Genomic DNA, 17,843 nt, shown 5'->3' on the forward strand with positions numbered 1-17,843 from the left:
CCCTAACTGATTTCAGACACAACTGAATGCAGCAAACCGAGAGCAAAAGTTTGGTCTCATAAAATTAGATACTACCGAAGCTTGGTCTGGTGCTGGCAGAAATTATGCTCATGATGTCATGGCGAAGACACAGAGCAAGGGAAAAGGCCAGAGTCAAGTGGGACAGATGTCAGCACTGAAAATGAAGGGAATAAAATTACTGAACTAAAGATAGAAAGGCTCGTACTTGAAAGAAGTTACATGTGTGCTCTAAGCTTGAGGCATTGTTTCTTAACAAGGAAATCTCCATGGCTGGTATTGGCATGGATTAATATTAGGAAAGCAAAAATAAACTAGGTCTCCCCAAAGCCTTGATGGCTGAAAATATGCCCCACGACACCCCGTTCCTAGGCTAGCAAGCAAAACCAAAGAACTAGACAACATCTTATTCAGTTTTGTCTGTCTGTATTCAGACACAAGCCAGCTCCAAGCAACTTCTTTCCTGAAAAGATGAGCAAGACCCTCAGTTTTGTGACTCACCAAAGTTGTAAACTGAATATGAAGAACACAACATGTTCAAACACGAAATCTGCACTTGAAATGCAGATATCTATATACACCGTGGTAACGACCCTTACATAGATCATCCAGTTGCTGTAGCGCTTCCTCAAATTGTACAACACAGACGCCTCGTTCAGATGGGTCAGCATAGCCATGTCCTCAATCATGTCAAATTTGGGAGGGTTCATTGACTGCACGTCATCTTCTTTTATAGTCATGGTCTGCAAAGACAGGTAAGTACGGCACCACTGGAAAACACTGGGATTTTCTCGTTTCACACACCTTATAGGAGAACATATTCCCCCGCCCCATAGATGGAAGTCCTTCAGCTCAAACCCAGCCTGTGTATGTAATACCATTTGTTTCCACAGCTATCAGAAGGGAAGGCCAAGATGATAAAATTAAGGAGCGCGGTGGTGTGGCTGCGAAAAGGAGCCGTGGGATTTAGCTGCAGCCTGGGCTTTTACTTCTGGGGGCCAAACCAGAACTGTCTGGTTGCACACCTCTGCTCACAGACAGCCCGTGGCTGTGCGGTGGCTGATGCTCGCCTACCCACCACCGTGTTGCTGTTTCTTCCCCTTGGTGGTTTTTCATGTGTCATTCTGATACAGCACCAGTTACTGGGCTTCTCTTTCACAGTCCATTTCATGAAACAGGCAACTGAGCTTAAACCGGGATAGGTTAATGTCTGGAGCTTGCTGCTCCGGCCTTGTTAGTCACGGGTCAGGCAAAACCAGTTCTGTACCCTTCCGTCTGTTGTCTCCACGGTCACTTTGCCACCGCTGGTTTCTGTAATTTCAGCTTCAACGTAGGCTTTCTTGTCATCAGGAACCCAACATTTCTTCTTCCCTGTGAAATTAAGGAGACGGAGGGTTCACAGCCTTGTGTCAAACAGTAGCACCGTGCCCAGCTCATTGAGATGGCCGGGGTTGCTTTTTCCACACCAGCGACACAAAACCTCTGGGACCGCAGCAGATCGGCAGTGCTGGGGAGCTGCCGGCCAAACCAGGAGGCATAGGGCTCCCAAATGTTGTCTCCCCCTTGAAACCACCACTTGGCTTCCTCTAGATCCTTCCAGCACAAGGTGTCAAAATATTTCACAAATGCTGGCTAAGCCTCAGCCTCCCCGGGAAATCCATAATCATTATCACCACTGTGCAGATGGAGGAACTGAGATCCAAGCCCAAATGAAGGCATTTGCTAAAACGTCACACAGAAAATTGCGATCTGAGCGAGGAACTCAGCCCACAGTATTTGCCTTCCAGCTATCAGATTTAACCTTATCCCTGCACATTCTTCTGAAATTTGTCTTGAAAAACAGCAATATTAATAACTCTCATTGAGTTAAGTATGTGGCTTTTCAGAATTTTGGAGTAGCTGCACTAGACTTTAGGTTTTCAGTTACAACGACTATTCTGAATAGTGTATTGCTGTGGTTATTGGTGTATTTATACTTACTACTATACTTCAGGGCTCCTGTAAATCCATTTCATGAAAAATAAACTATGGGAAACTAAAAGCTAACATCAGACTGTCATCAGCCTGCAAATCAAAGAGATGCACAGGTACAACATAAAAAGACATCTCGTCATGCGGCAGAATCTCTCTCATTTCAGGAACATCAATGTGTGGCATTTTTCTTTCAAATGGACAAGAAGTGATCCCCCCCTCCCTTAGCAGAGCGGTACAAATACGCCTTACTTCTAAATTTTGTTAATTCCTTACTTAATATAAATTGATAGATTATTTCTATTTAGTACTACCTGGAGGCTTCTTATAGCTTTGCAGAATAAAGAAACCAAAGCGTGGTTGAACCAGCTACCTCAAAGAGCGGCAGCACGGCAGTGACAAGGGAGGCTTTGCATCCTGCTTTGCTCTGCATTCCCACAGCAACACCTGGATGCAACCCTTATCCCGCTTACCGGGCCACTGGCAGCATAAAGGGTACCGCAACTCACCATCGAAGGCGACGGTCTGTGCCATCATCAGCTCCTTCTCGCTCTTTCGGAGGAAGGGAGCAGCCTCCCCGAATTCCGACATGTCCATCATCTTGGCAAGGGTTTAAGGTGGCGCAGCTCAAAGAGGAAAAAAGAAAGGCACCTGGCGTACCAAAGAAAGGGGGGGAAATTCTGTTTCTTGGACAATCTGAGACAATACAAAACACACAGCACAATGTGGCAGGTGGCTGATCAAAGCGATGATTAATTTGAAACGCAAATACCTAACACAGATTTGAGGCTATACTGCACCCTTAGTTAAACTCTTCCCTGGCTCAGCTTATTTGAAGCCAGCCAGATCCTCTGTAGTTCAAAACCTCAACTTGGGTCACAGTTATCTCCACGGGAGAATTTAATCTCTTCTTTGTGGCACGAATGGTGGAATGGTGCTTAAGAGCAGGAGATAAAATGGACCACTTGAAGCTGTGATTTTAAAAACCAATTAGTGGGGGCCTCTTCTGGCCCCTTTCAAATTTGCCTGTAGGAAGCTTATGCTTTCCAGCACATCTCCTCAGGGTCGTGCCGCTCAGCCACTTCCAGCATGGTCCCAGGCAGGCTTTTTCTGGGAATCATGGAGCAAGATTTCATTGCTGCAAACTGAGAACTGCTGCAAGGATGTGCGTTACCAACACCCTCGGTGCAGATCCAGGGACCTATGCCCACGCTCCTGCTGGAGACAGCCAGCACTGGAGATGGAAACAGCCCTGCTACCTGCAGCACGCTCCTCTGAGCGCACAAATTAACACGTCAGAAAAAACAGGACTAACACGGCTGGGGGAGGTCCTGTGCTGGTGCCCCTTCCCAAGTTGCTGGTACCCCTTCCCAGGTTGCTGGTACCTCCAAATTCTCCAGCTTGCGTATCCCTCTGCAGCAAGGCACAGCAGAGGTCAAGTGTATCTGCAGCATTAGTGCCCAAACCTCATAGTTTTTTAGACCTATTTGGGTTTATTAGTCCAGCTTAATACCTGCACTTGTTTTCTTAAATGACAAGGCTACGGAGTTTAGGAGCCTTCTATCATGAAAGAGAGGGCAGGGGACATGGGCGTGAGACCGATTTGCTGGGTTTGTACAGCCAAGCAATTAATTTTACTGTTACGTGCTCCCTGAAGTGATCATACAGATATGTTTTTGTTTTGTTTTGTTTTGTTTTTTATACACACACATATTAACACTTACACACACATATGTAAAATACTCAGGGTGCTGTCAAGAGAATGTCTAAAAGAAGTTCCACCGCTAAAAGGTGTACACACACACTTTAGAAATTTCAGATTTTTTTTCTTTGAAGTCAAGACACCATTTGATTACTATTTGAAGCCGTGTAAGTGACCCTCGGATATTACCTCTTTCCTTATTTTATTTACTGTGCAATATCCAGAGCAGTCGGACAAATTTTCAAGAGCCCTATCAAGACAGACACTGTAGTGTTTCAAAATTTAATTTAATTTCTTTTTAACAAAAATCCTGGTAGGGATAAAAACGCTTCATCTGCCAAGGCAATTTTTTTTTCAACGCATTCCTCCTGGGGAATGTAAAGCCCTAAGAGAGCAGAGCTGCCAAACGTTTTACATTCAGCCCTCTCCCGCTGTTGCAGTAAAAGCTTGAGACCTTCTGTCTTGTCGCTGTAGAGCAAAAACTTTCTTCCTGAGACCTAGACTTAACTTTTTTTTCTTTTTTAAAGATTAAGCGCCTACATAGGCACAATTATTTTAACATCATCTGAGCTGACCAAAATTCCCAATTGGAGACTCAACTCCAAACTAGCATGGTAAAGTCTTTCTCCCATGGGGAGCGTGCCTGAGCTCTGGTGGAACAATGAAATTACATCAGTTCATACATTTAAACAGAACAGCATTAGAGCATGTTAAGTGTCATATCACATTAAATGTGCAAGTGCCAGTGTTAATCTTTAGGACTCAGGACAGATTCCCACAAGTCCTAAGACACACTAAAGTACACTAAACCACTTCTGTGCAACCTGGCTCCATTTGCACACCTCTTAAAGACAGTTACTCAGCTGCCACCTTCTTACCTCTTTTTTTTTTTTTTTTTTTTTTTTTTCATATATATTCAGGGCCAGCCACTATGGCAAACATGCTATGGTGTAAAGAGGCACTATGGCAGCTGGGAGAGAGTCTCTTTTTCTTCAGCAGTCTCATGTGCTTGGACTTACGACAGAGATCATAGCACAGGCAGCACACACCTTGCAGGGAAGCAAATCCATTGCCAGATACGAGAAACTGCAAATGTTGTTTGGTTTACGGTCACAGGATTATACTTAAAAGGCAGTATAGTCAGGAAAAACAAGGCAGAGCTAAAGACGTTCGCTTTTCGTTCAGTCTGTTCTAGCTAACGACAAAAAAAGCCGGCCTTTGTATATGAACTTTGGAAGATCCTTGAAAACACCGACTCCCTGTAAAAAGCCAACATTGATACATAGAGTTAAGCAGCATGCCCAGGACCACCAACAATTTGGTGGTGCGTTCAGACTCGGAAAGGGGGGACGTCATCTTTCTTTGCTGGGGCTGTTGGAAGAGCTACTGTAGTGCTAAGGGCTCATCCGCCTGCCGCTGGAAGGGAACCCAGTAATTCTCCAAGGGTTGCAACTCAGGTTGGATTAAAAGAACTCCTTGGACCAACGAGCTGCTTAAAACTGCAAACTGTGTAAGGCATCACCTCTTGCAGATGACAGAGAAGACAGAAAATATGACTTGCAGGTACTGGCTAATCAGTCCACCCAGACGCATAATTACAAGGTACCTGACACTTTCCTCAGCGGTTATTGTAGCCGGCTAAATGAACGCGCTGATGTTAGAGCAGAAACACGTATTTGCCACCCTAGCATTCAAGCAGCATCCTAGACGACTAATGTAGTGCTGCTATACATTTAGTGACATTACTACAAAAATCTTAAGCCTCATGACAACCTTAGTCACATCAAAACCACGGTACGGTGTTAGAGCACAGCTGGCTACCCGCATTTAGAAGTGAGAGAGGTTGGTACTCACCCTGGAGAGCACACAGAAAGTGTCACGACTCCGTCTGGTCCAGACTTTATATGCCCCTATCTCAAGGTCACCGGTGATAACTGTTTAAAGGCATCAGCAGTTTTCCTCCATGCCTATATTTGTCCACCAGATCCCGGGTGAGGAGACAATGCCCGAGGAGGGGACATGTGTGGCTGCACCCTGTTGAAGGTGGGGGGGGCAGGAATGTCAGTGGGGACCGGCGCGCTCCTCGCCGACCGCCCCTCGCCACACCATTCTTGCTCCATGACTTCATGGAAGAAGCTTTTCCTGCCTCTATGTTTTCACAGGGGCAAGTATTGCTTTTCCAAGTGCCTCAGAACTTAATTACCAGGGGCTTGGGAGGGGCTGGGGGGGGGGGGGGGGGGGGGCAGAAATTAAGACTCTCCTCAGATGTAACTTCCCCAGAATACGAAAATCAAAGCTTCTTGCACAGGGGACAAATTATTTTACCGGGAATTTGATTACGTGAGCCAAACTGCCTTCAAGGAACAAAGCTGGGATGCGAGTTCTCACATCCCAGTCAGGCACTTTATATCCCCTTCTTCAGAGAATAAAGCCAATCCTGTAAGCTCAGGTTTGGGGTACACAGATATTCCTCAGTTTATGAACAAGGCAAGACAGTGAAGAAATTTAAGAATATATTGATTCTGCCTGGAAAGTGAATCACAGATAACGAACAAACTAAGCATCAATTTTAGTGAGTACTTTGCTTCAGGAAACTCATTTATGAGACTGAGTTTAGGCAATGTCTGGCCTTCTTACTGTAAACTCATTTTTCCTGTAAAACAGGCGCCATAAGTAACTCAGGTCTCATTTCGCTTCAACCATAAATAGCAAAACAACTGACACATCCAGACTGATTTGCTTTTACTAGCATGGGTAGGTATGTAGGTTTCCTTTGGTTCCAGCTTAAGCTGAATGTAAAAGCACAAAGGAAAATAAATAGCGCAGATAATGCTTGCTGGCCCGAAGAAAAGACAATATATTAGGGCTTTAGAAAACTCAGTTCCAAGGAAGCAAGGGGGAGCTGGGAGGGAGCTTATCCACAGCTTCATCGCATTCTTAGATACCCGCAGCAGCAAGTGGTCGGGTTTGTGACCAGGCAAGATGAAAAACCTCTGCATACTGAGTCGGCTATTTTTAAAGCTGTTGTCCTGATGACTGGCCAGTGACAGGTTGCACGGACAAAGTAGGTTTGTAAGAAACAGAGGGATTTATGGAAGCGATAGACTCAAAGACAGGAGACCGATGTGGCAGGTCTGAGGATCTGAGTGCTTTAGAGGCCTGGTATTTTTAGCGATTGGGGAATGCAACCAAGAGACGGAGAATCACTACTGCTTTGCTAGAGGCGTGCCCACCTCCAGACAGGCTGAAGTTGAGGAGAGGGGCCTCGGCTAAAGCTAGAGGAGAGCCTTTCTGTCCTGGTCTCGATACACCTGTGAAAGAAACGAGCTGAAAACCAGCGGCCTGCGTCACGCTCCAGTGCTCCACTGGCTGTCGTGCTCTTCTCACTCGGGTCCTTAAACCGGAATCACTTCCCACCCGTCCCAGCTTTAGAGGTGCTTGGTGCCCTGCAGCACGGATGTTATGTTGATATCGGATCTAACTCGTCACCTTTTTGTTTTGTCTGTGGCAAAAAAGAAAATAGAGCTGGCGATCTCAGCTGCTTCCGTGAGCAGTGAGTGACTCTGTAAAGCTCAAGCAGACACTCCTGATCACATATTTTGAAACATGGTAAATTGCATGCATCACCAAGATTTACGGATGCTGTTAATCTGCTGTGAAGACTGAGAATATGATTATTTCATGCCATGAGGGTATAACGCGCTGATACTCTCTGCCTCTTGCTTCTCTCTCATGTTGCTGGTAGCTTTACTTCTAAACACAGTATTCCCATTACCACCTACTTTGCTTAGAAGAAGGCATCTTTTTACAAATGCACTGTTATCACATTTTTTTCTGTTCTGCAAATATTCAGCTTTCATCAGTCCTGCACGAACCCTACAATCTCGCTCCCACGCCTCCTTTTTCTTTTTTGGGGCGGCAAACAACTGTTTCTGTAGCTGATGCCAATGCAATTTCAACGCTTGTGTCGCTTAGAAAGGGACACAGTCAGCACTGGTTCAAACGTGATCAATTTATCTTCCTCGCTAGCCCTATGTGAATTGATACTGCACATGTTATTCCTGCCTTTCTGGAATTTATTTGCTTTCTTTTAATATGAACCAGAATTTGCAGCACGTTTCCCCCAGATTAAAATTCTAACGGCGACAACCAAAGACATTTGTCTCTGGCAGGGGCTACTTTTAGAAAGGTTAATGCTGGTCACTGTTTCTAGGGAAACAAGGGACTTTGATAAGGAGCCCTTGTGACTAACCTATTTTTAATAACATTACATATTGGAAAGGAATGCAATAACGTTTATCAGCTCTAGACACAGATAGTGTCAATATTGTGGTCTTATATAGAAAAGTTGGCCTCTGGGATCTGTAAAAGCCCAATTATGAACCCTCTCTATTTTCTTACGAAAAAATATCAACCAGCCAGCTGTGTTTTGACAAAAGCTGGCCTTTAGACTACTCTTAATAAAATGTGCACTGTAATAGCCTGGCACTCCTGAAAAGCAAGATCAATGAGCTAGAAGGACACTAGTTTGAGATACAGATGCTTGGAGAAAGCGTCTTCTGAGTCAGGATCCTCTGGACTGCTCCATTAGCAAGCAGAAAGGCTATCCCTCCATGAGATGCATCTAAGTGACTATCAAAAGAGATTGAGAACCCCTTATTTACCTCAGGGTTTTTTTTTGGCTAGGTCCCTGCTCCTCTCGCAGTCTCTATTTAAAGGACAAATGGGAAAGAGCCAAAATGACCTAGTCAGGTGCTCCTTGAAGGAAAAAGGTCATCTAGGTGGGAATAGCTTCAGTAAAAGAAAAACGTGAATGTCGTACCCAGCAGCAAATCCTGGCCCATTCTGTATGAGTGGATGTATTTCCTCTTGTGAGGAATTATGGTTTAATTCTTTGAGCCGTTGATGCCCCGAAGAGAAATTAGAGGGGGAGAAAAGCTTAGCTTTAAAAATAGTTGCACTCTGCTACCTCTCTAAAGGATGAGAAAATTGGCACTAACCAGTACATTTAAAGTGTGTCTATGACAGCCAGATTCGCTTATTAGAACTGGAGATTTTCAGGTTTCTGCAAGCCTTTGTGCTCCCCCTGCTGCAGCGCACACGCTAGGCAGCGGACACGAGCATCTGCATCCTGCGGAGGTAGCGGGAGCTTCTCTTCGTCCTCCTTTCAGAATCATCTTTTTAAATAGTTTCCTCCACTTAATTCTTTGCTGATAGCTACTTCGTGGTGCGATAGTATAAAAGAAATTTGAATTTCTTTATGGAAAGCATCTGCTTTCATGCAAACGTGCCTGGGGAAATAATTTCTAAGCCACCAAAAATGTTTTAAGTGCCTTTTAAGCCACTGAAATCCATGATCTATTGCAGTCAGTATGCAGGCCCCTGAAACAGAATCCCTCTTCCTGCTTTGAATAGCTTGAAATCACCAGTGACTGCGGAGAATTAACGCAGGAAAGCACAAGAGGAGAAGAGGAGAGAGCAGCCCATCTTGTTCACTCGGTAGCACGCCGCAGCCTGCCTCCGTCCATCCCTCGGCCACGCTGCCAGCGGGCCCCCACCTCTCATCCCGTGCCAAGCTCCGGGCTGCATCGGCAGGCTCCCCTCCTCACCCGGGCTAGGATAATAAACATTTCAGAGCTGTCATTGCTGCCTCTCCCCCGCTGACATTCGATCATTACGGTATCTTAAGAACGTTTAAATAGGTCAGGGTTTTAATGGGAGAGCTCGGCTTCTAGGAGCGAGACTGACAGCGCTTTGAGAGCAGATTAGCGACGCTGATAAATCAATCTCAAACTGACTCACAGCCCTAGGAAAGAGACGAAGGTGAAAACAGCAAGAAACACGCCGAATTAAAAAAATGGTCTCAGCTCCTCGGCTCTGGAGACGTACCAGGGAAGGGAAAGAAGCTTTTTGTCACGTGCCTCTCACTCTCCTCTCTTTAAAAGCTGACGTGCTCCATCCCCTCTGAGGAAAGTTTACAGTCTTCAATAATCTTGAGCATCCCGCCGTGCCAGTCAGGTCAGACAATACGTAATGGCACGTTTTCGGAATTACTGTGCATTCTTTTCCCAACTTTCACATATCCTAATTGCCACTAGCGAGTTTTGGGCTTTCCCCGCCCCCCACCTTAAACTGCTCTGCATTTTCCACAACCACAGGGGGAAGGCAGGGAGCTAAAAGCCCTAATAATGCATGTAAGTAGTTCAGGTTAATCTTTTCAGTATTCATTAACTAAGCATTTATTTGCACAGCACGGCATTGGAATTACCGTAGCCCGTTCACCAACTTTATTATGCCCTTCTGAAGTTAATAGCCAGAAGTACTTTAGCCTCAATCGAAGCAGAAAAGAAAAAAAAAAAATAAATCCATAAACGTCTCTCTAGGGTCTGTATTACGCAATCTGTCTTCAAAGACAGGGTACTTCATTACCCCTACTTCGGCCTCTGACTGTGATGCACTCACTCTGCTCCGGCAGCCTGAAAACCACATTTCCATTTCAATAGGCAGCCCTGCCCTAAAATGCTCCCAGGCCTTTGGACAGACACAACATAGGTATTCCAGCTCCCGGTGCCAAGCTCCCGCAAGATAACTCGCCTCTCTCTGCCTTTCTGGCGTTTCAGCTTCAAGGAGTCAGAGCCTGCCTTTCAGGTACGGGCAGAGGTGGGTACAGTCCCTCACTGCTCGCCTCGGTTTTGCTGCTGCGGAGGTTTATTTTTCAGAGGAGGTGAGGGGGAAACAAAGCAAAATATTCCTGCCTTGGTAGACACAAGCGATTTGTTAGTTTTTTGCTTCTGTAACTCTCTTGAGTCATAACTCAGCTTGCTGTCAAGGACTGTTTGCTATCTTGTGTTTACCTTATGCCAACTGCAAACTATGCTAAAAAAAAAAAAAAAATAAAATGCAGTGACAGTCTAATTGGTGAAATAATTGCCATGGCAGGATACTTCATTAACATTGCAAGTGCCGACAGAATAAGCCCGATGTGATTGACGCGACACTAAATAGCAAGAAGGCACTGCGGGAAGCAGACTCGATGAGGTTTTTCAGCATTTACATTCTGTAAGCAAAGACAAGACGCTGCTTCTTTCCAAGCGCAGCTACGCCGAGCTGGTCACCTCCGCCAGGAAACTCAGTCAGCAAAGCTCCTTGAAGAAAAAAAGGCTGGTTTTTAAAGAAAATCTATTTCCAGAGGTATGCCTTTATGCCACGAGCCCAAAAAGCACAAGCCTGTGCTTCTCACGTGGTCTAACAACTTGATACGTCTTGTCAGTCAAATTTAAACCCTTTCAAAAATGGACATGACACCTTTCTCTCAAGCAGCAATGCTCTGGAGCGACCGGCTGGTCGTGTATAAGCGTATATATAAACACACACATATATTTATATGTCTGTGTGTGTCTCTAAACACATATTTACATACATACATACATATATATTTATATATGTGAAAACAAGTTTCTTTAGTAACCACTCCCCTCCCGGTGATGATGATCCATGCTTACAGCTTTAGTACCAGGTACAATGAACTTTTTTCCCATGGAGACCTGCTGAACGGAGCCTACGAACTGGCGCTGTGCCGCAGCCGAGCTGCGGCGGAACCCACCGCTGCTGCACTCCCCCCTTTCGCTACGCCAGGCTCCTGCTGCCCGGGCTGAGCCACCAGCGAGGCACACAGAAGCTGATGCTAGAGCTGAAATCCTGCCACCAGCAAAAACCCTGCAGCACTTTGGGCCCAGTCTCTTTTCTGCTCAGGGCATTTCTATTTTGCTGAATGAGCACATCACGTCTAACCCCGGATTAGTTTCTGAAAGGGCACGGCAGGGCGACATCAGAAAGGGGTGGGCTGCTGCAGGCTCCCACTGCTCCAGCGCTGTTTGGGGAAGGCAGAGATGGGAGTGCTGAGACACCAAGAATTACAGGAGAGAGGGTCGGGGAGGCCACAGTGAGAAACGGCCATGCTGGACCACCCAGAGAAACCCACGGAGCCCTTTGGAGAAAGGCTGCGCTGTGTGCCTAGACCAAAACCCACTGAGAGACCACTGCCGAGGTCGGCCAGGCACTGCTTTTGCGGCAGGAGGACCGCCCTTGCCACAACAGTGAGCAGCAGCTGAGATTTCCAGTGAGATTACAGCCATAACTCCCCAGCAGCAGCTAATACTTTTGTAACAGATTTGATTTTAAATATATATATATTTTTTTTTTTTGTAATTCAAATACATATTTTGTCTTTACAGGGGAAAAAAAAAAGGGAAGGTGATGGGGACAAAACCTCCCCAGATTATACACTTGAGGCTTAAGGCACAAAGCCAAAGTACCTGCCACATACACAGTTTTAGGCACTTTGGTCTCACTCAATGGTCTAGAAAAGAAAAAGGAAAGAAGAAAAGAAGTAACGCATCTGATGTGATGACGCTGTAAAACACTGAGCAAGAATGGGAAATATGCCGTGCCTGAGTGGGGCCCTCTGAAGCTTCACTTTAAATACCGGTAGCTCAGCAGCATGAAAGCACCAAATAACTCCTTTGACAGGACCACCAGCCGAGTTGAGTAACTTGTTATATTTTCAGCAAAACTCACACAACAGAAAACCTCAAGTTTTGATCTATCCAACCCGTCCCACAGGAGCTTCTCACCAGCAGCTCCATCTATTCAAACCTATTCACCAAAAGAGCATTTTGGAAGAGTCTGATTGAAGAGCTGTTGCTGTGCTGCCCCATAGATACAGACGGTGATTCATCGCACCTCTCCAGATAAAGTTCCACAGGTCTGGTGCCTGTGCCTTCTCTCTGCTAGAGGAGAGACTGGGATCCTAACAATAACTCCAGCAGGGCAAAAAAAATACCTTTTTTATTTATATAGCTGTAGAAAGATGTATATATATATTTTTAAGTCATCATTGATGTTTTTCAGAGAATCCAAATTTACAGCAGAAGGCTTAGCTGCAAAATTTAACACAGAACTTTGACAAAAATATGGGCTATTTTGGGGTATGAAAATATACTATGGAAAAAAAAAAAAAAGAAAGGAGGCTTTATTTTTTAAAGTTGGATTATTCTGCCTCTTGCCTGTCAGGATATACTGGCCCTGGTGGAAACTTTGGTCATCCTTGTTTTACTACAGTTGATGAACAGGGATTTTCCAGAGCAGAAAAACCTCTCCACCCATCCTCACCCATACGTGCACCAAAACCACAGAGAAGGAACTGCAGAGCTTAAGTGCAGATGATTTCCACTGCATTGCCAGCATGGTCTGGATACCTACATTCATCCATTTCTGACACACCTTCATACTTCAAGATCTGCAATGTGTCCATCATCAGGAAAAAAAAAAAATAGAAAAAAATCACTGTGATGCAGAAATTACCAACACCTTTTCCGGAAAGGGAAGCGGACTGAGGCAAAGGTGGGGGCTACATCCATATAAACAATGAGTCATTTAATTCCCACTGCTTTCTCTGTGTGGAGTCACAAAGCTGATTACTGTCAAAGAAGCAGCCTGGTCACGATCACGCTGTTGGACCAGGAAAAAACACAGGGCAAGAAGGCTGTTAAGAATTTGGCAGCACCTTGGGGGTCGGAGTCCCACTCTTCTCCATGGGGAGACAGGCTTCTCACCAGATGAGTCATCTCTTTCATGCTTACTTGGTTTAAAAAGTAGGAAGTTTACCCATGCAAAAACTAATGGCAAGTTGTTCTTGCCTAACCAGTTTATACTGAATCAAGAACAAGAGGGGCAGATTTCAGATACTGAAAGTATGAGGAGCAATAGCACTAAGCGGCACTATTGTTCAAAGCAGAATAGGTAGATACTTTCAAAGACAACAGCAACGTTTCAAGTTACATCTCAGGGAAATCGGGCTCACTCTTCATTGGACACACAGACTTGAACTTTAGCTACTTGCAGCAATCTGAAAACTATTCTGAATACACCTGAACCACTTACAGTTTTCTATTGCCACACAGGGTGTCTGTGCCTCGGCCTTAAAAAAGCATGCAAACTGGTGTATGAGACCAATCAGTAGAATTTATTTCCATGAGAGAAAGAATCAGAAAGCAGATGTATAGATCCATTCCCCAGAAATAATAAACCAAACGCCATTTAAGACTGATTTGAACAGTGGGCACCAGTTCTATCCCATACCCATGCCATGCAGACAGGTCTTACCGATTTGATCACAGCGTACGCATAAAAGTTCAAAGAAAAAGCCCCACCTAAATACTCCCTTAACCAGAAAGGACACGGTCTTTCAGAGCACAGCTTCCAGATGTGCTTTAGTGAGCATGAAAAAAAACAAGTATGGATGAGCACTTCTGCACAGCTTATGGAAAGGAGGTTGCAAAAGGACTAATGAAACGAAGTCTTCCACTCTTCCTATTCCCCATACCACAGCCTGTTTGTCAGCAGCAACAACGTGCGACGTGTCACACGAGGCTCTGCTGAGCTGAGCTCCAGACCTCTGACACCAAATCACTGATAAAGTCATTACATGGAAAAAAGGGCCGTCCAAGTCCCTTCACAACAGCCAAGCCCTGGGAGTCAGCGATGCCCCCCTTAACCCAGTTATCTCCATTAAGTGTCTCCCACCACTGTTATCAGAACCAGAAGTGAAAAGGTATTAGAAAAGGAAAGATATTTTTGCACAGTGCTCTTTCATTGCACAGGGCTCGTGTCTAACTTCCAGCGTCCAGCTCGGCAGCAACGGGCTGAGCGAGGAGAGCACGTGTGTGCCCGGGCACCTCAGCCAGCCACCAAGGCTGCTCGTAACGCGTGCGTTCAAAGAGCAAGGCAAATGGCAATCCTTCAGCCCTGCCTTAACGTATTCATACCATTTAGTTTTCCTTAGCGTCCCCCCCTTTCTCTCTCTGCCCTCAACTACGGACAAGATGATCCAGGAGGCGGCCCGTAATTGCCCTCCACACCGTTCTCTTTCTGGACTTGGGGGAAGTGCATGGTGGAAGGAGAGCACCACAAGAGCTCATTGCTTGTGGCTCTGCATTTACAAACAAAAGACAATAGTACATGGGCAAGAAAAAATAATTAGCAGATATTGTTTCAGTCTCACTCCTTCTTTATTCGTTACTGTGTTCAAAGACATCCCCTTCCTCCCCCCCAAATAAATCCTTCATTGAAACAACAGGATGGACACATTCACCTTGGATGTTTTTACAACCTGACAAAACATATTAAGCAGTGACAACTAATACATCATTCTCAAGATTCAACACTTGTCATGTCTATCAGAATTTCTTTAGAGATCTGAAATACCAAAAAAGGAATCCAGCACTTGCTAAAACAGTATCTCCCTAGCCATGAAGGATTAGGGCCCTTAAATAAAAGAAAAGCTGAAAAGCTGAAAATTCTGTGTGAGCTGATGATAGGAACAGATCATTAGTATTAAAAATGCAAATACACAGAGGATATACCATCCTCCTGCACCAACAGTATTTCTGATCAGCCAGTTTAAGTAAATCCAGTCCCGTATTTACGTATTCAGCTTGAACAAAAATACACGTTAAGGGCAGAATTACAGTTAGGAATATGACAGTGATGCTGCCATTAGCCTCCAACCAAGCATCGCTGATCCGGGAGACTGAGAGATCAGATAGAAAGAAACCCAACTACATTGAAATAAGAAACATATAGTTATGGAGTTCAAAAAGTCTTAATGTTGTGCTTGTATAGTAAGGACAGACTGTGACTAAGGCATCTAAGTGCTTGTATTCCTACAAGCTTTTTTAAAGCTGATTCCACCTTTCTGAAGTCATTGAATGAGTAATCACCAGCATTCATTCATTTTATCGGGCTTTTTTTTTTTTTTTTTTTATTTCTCCCCTTCAGAAAGTTCTCATTTCAAAATGACTACGTGGAGACTGAACGAGGAGCACCAGCTGGGGCTCCCGCAGAAGATTTCTGGCCTTCTGGAGGAGCAGAGAGCTGAATAGCAGAGTGCTATTTTAAGGGCAGAGCTACTGGAGAAGCACAAGGCAACCAGTGGTCGCCAGCCCTCTAAAGAGGCTTGCAGCTATTTTGCATGATTGGAGCCTCGCAAAGCAGTCCCTTCCACTCACAGGTTTGGCTTTTAGTTTGCAGCAGAACTGGCTTAGTTCTTCTTAGTTTTTTTGGTTGGTTGGTTGGTTGTTTTTTTTTTTTTTTTAAGGGAGAACACATACAAAGAAATGGTGTGAAGATCCTACTTTCTGAGTCCCTCCAACACCAAACTTCTGGTGTTCTCTGTGGTTCTGCCTCATTCCCACCAGCAGGCAACGTTTCTGTGGTATGGGGGACATTTCAAGCAGAACCAGGCAAGCCACTCAACCGCTGAGCCATTTAAACTTTAAAGACTAAAGCTAAGTGACATGGTTAATCCACCGGTGAAAGTCTGTGTGCCCCGTCCCCCCCATGAGAGCGGCATTTCAGCCGCTGCAGAAGACTGATAGTAAATTGTATTATCTCTGATATCACGATGGACTTATCTAAGAATTTTTAGCCTGGCTGTCCTCTATATGCAACGTTAACTACAGCCATTGCTAATAGCTTGGCTTAATTATTAGCTAATTTCTTCATACACATGCAGGCAGAAGATTTCAATTATTTTTAATTATATGGAAAGTTCCAAGTGTCTGTTATATTCCACTAAGATAATTCCAAACTCAGTAAAACCCGCAAATGCTTAATTCTTTAAATGACAGTTTTTAATTAATTTGAACTCAGGCTAATTAAAAGATTCGCAGATTGCAGCAATCCAGTCCATTTTCAAAAGGCAAGCCTTTACATCTGCAGCAAATGTGCTCTATTTTCCATCCAGATTAAAGATTCGGCCCCTATTTTAAGTGCAAAAAGAACCTCTTCAGCCTTAACAGTGGCATTACAACTGGCAGCAGGTAGTAGAAGCGCCTCACTGGTTTGGGCTCGAAGCTACGGACAGTCTCTTGAGAATACCCAAGTCCAGTGCTCCAACTTGCATGAAAATCTGGGCACCGGAGACAGGCACAGGAGCCTTTGGTGGTAACGGCCTTGGCTTAATTCCTCTCACCTACCAAACACTTACCTGTTTGTGCAGCGCTGCGTAAAGGGGGAAACCACAGTACGCAGGGGGAAACCACCGCCCTGCACTGACAGCCGCCCTGCAAAAAAAAAAAGAAGGGAAACTGTATGTGCTGGGCGCCCCGCAGAAACACCAGCTTCAGCAGGTAACTTCAAAAAGGGAAGATAAAATATTTTACTTTACATTTGTAGCCAATGTAAATAAGGCTTGCGGTTTTGCTACACATCTCTCTGCACCCACCGTTACTTTTATCCGCACGCGATCAATTCCAGTGACATTCGGCAAAGGGAAAGTGACTCTGGTGACAGTCCTACAAGTCAGTAGCTGGCCAGAGGCTGGACTCTGAAGCCAACATGGACCGAATTTTTTTCCTCATATTCTGTACAGCAAAGCCTGGGTCAGCTAGCACCTCCATAATTTCCAAGGCGGCATCGTGATACGCTGTTCCCACCTCGGTGGAACAACCTCCCCAGGAACCCGATAGAACCCCCATCAGTGGAAATTTTAAAAATGCGATTGGACAGGGTGCTAGATAATCTCATCCAGGCTCCCTCTCCCGTGAAAGGTCGGGCCAGATGGTCTTTTGAGGTCCCTTCCAACCTGGGCTCTTCTGTGATGACGAGGGGCACAGAGGCGAGGAAACTGAGGTCACTTTTGCATGGAGGGAAACAAGGGCTTAAGGAGGACAGAGGAGCCGATCCCACAGCGCCCAAGTTTTGCTGCTTTCAGTATGCACTGCTTTAAATGTATGAAAGTCATCGAGTCCTTGACCGGCATGAACAAAGTTGGATTTTCAGCACACCACCTTCACACAGCTGCTGGCAATAAGCTTCCTTCATATACAAATATAGTTAATGTATACAGCGATCGTTGGCTTGATTTCTGCGTTGAGAGTGACTAATGCATATAGCCATAGTAACCAGCTCCTGCCACCCAGTCTTCCTTCTCTTCTGAAGTGAATCTATTTATGCGCAGATCTGTGAAGAGGAGTTTACATTTCTCCTGGTTGGAAGAGTAAGTGGGGGAGACCTGGCCCCGCAGTTCTGCATCACGCTGCCAAAATGACACGGAGTGACCTTGGCTATTGTTCTGTAAGTGGTTTTCCAG

The 17,843-nt window shown here is 45.1% G+C and overlaps 1 protein-coding gene across 2 annotated transcripts in view; it reads right to left on the reverse strand.

Annotated features, from left to right (window-relative positions):
• Positions 1-2,589, reverse strand: part of MYH15 (myosin heavy chain 15) — a gene marked incomplete at its 5' end in the record, with an annotated part of 45,211 nt that extends 42,622 nt beyond the window's left edge. For both annotated transcript variants that reach the window (XM_082498458.1, XM_082498457.1), the window contains 3 exons: positions 618-761; positions 1,286-1,389; positions 2,499-2,589. In XM_082498458.1, the coding sequence (XP_082354584.1) occupies positions 618-761; positions 1,286-1,389; positions 2,499-2,589 (339 nt within the window). The remainder of the gene's footprint in view (positions 1-617; positions 762-1,285; positions 1,390-2,498) is intronic.
• Between the last annotated feature and the right edge of the window lie 15,254 nt (positions 2,590-17,843).

Source organism: Vanellus vanellus (genome assembly GCF_965231255.1).
Source record: "Vanellus vanellus genome assembly, chromosome: 1".
NCBI classification, from domain to species: Eukaryota; Metazoa; Chordata; class Aves; order Charadriiformes; family Charadriidae; genus Vanellus; species Vanellus vanellus.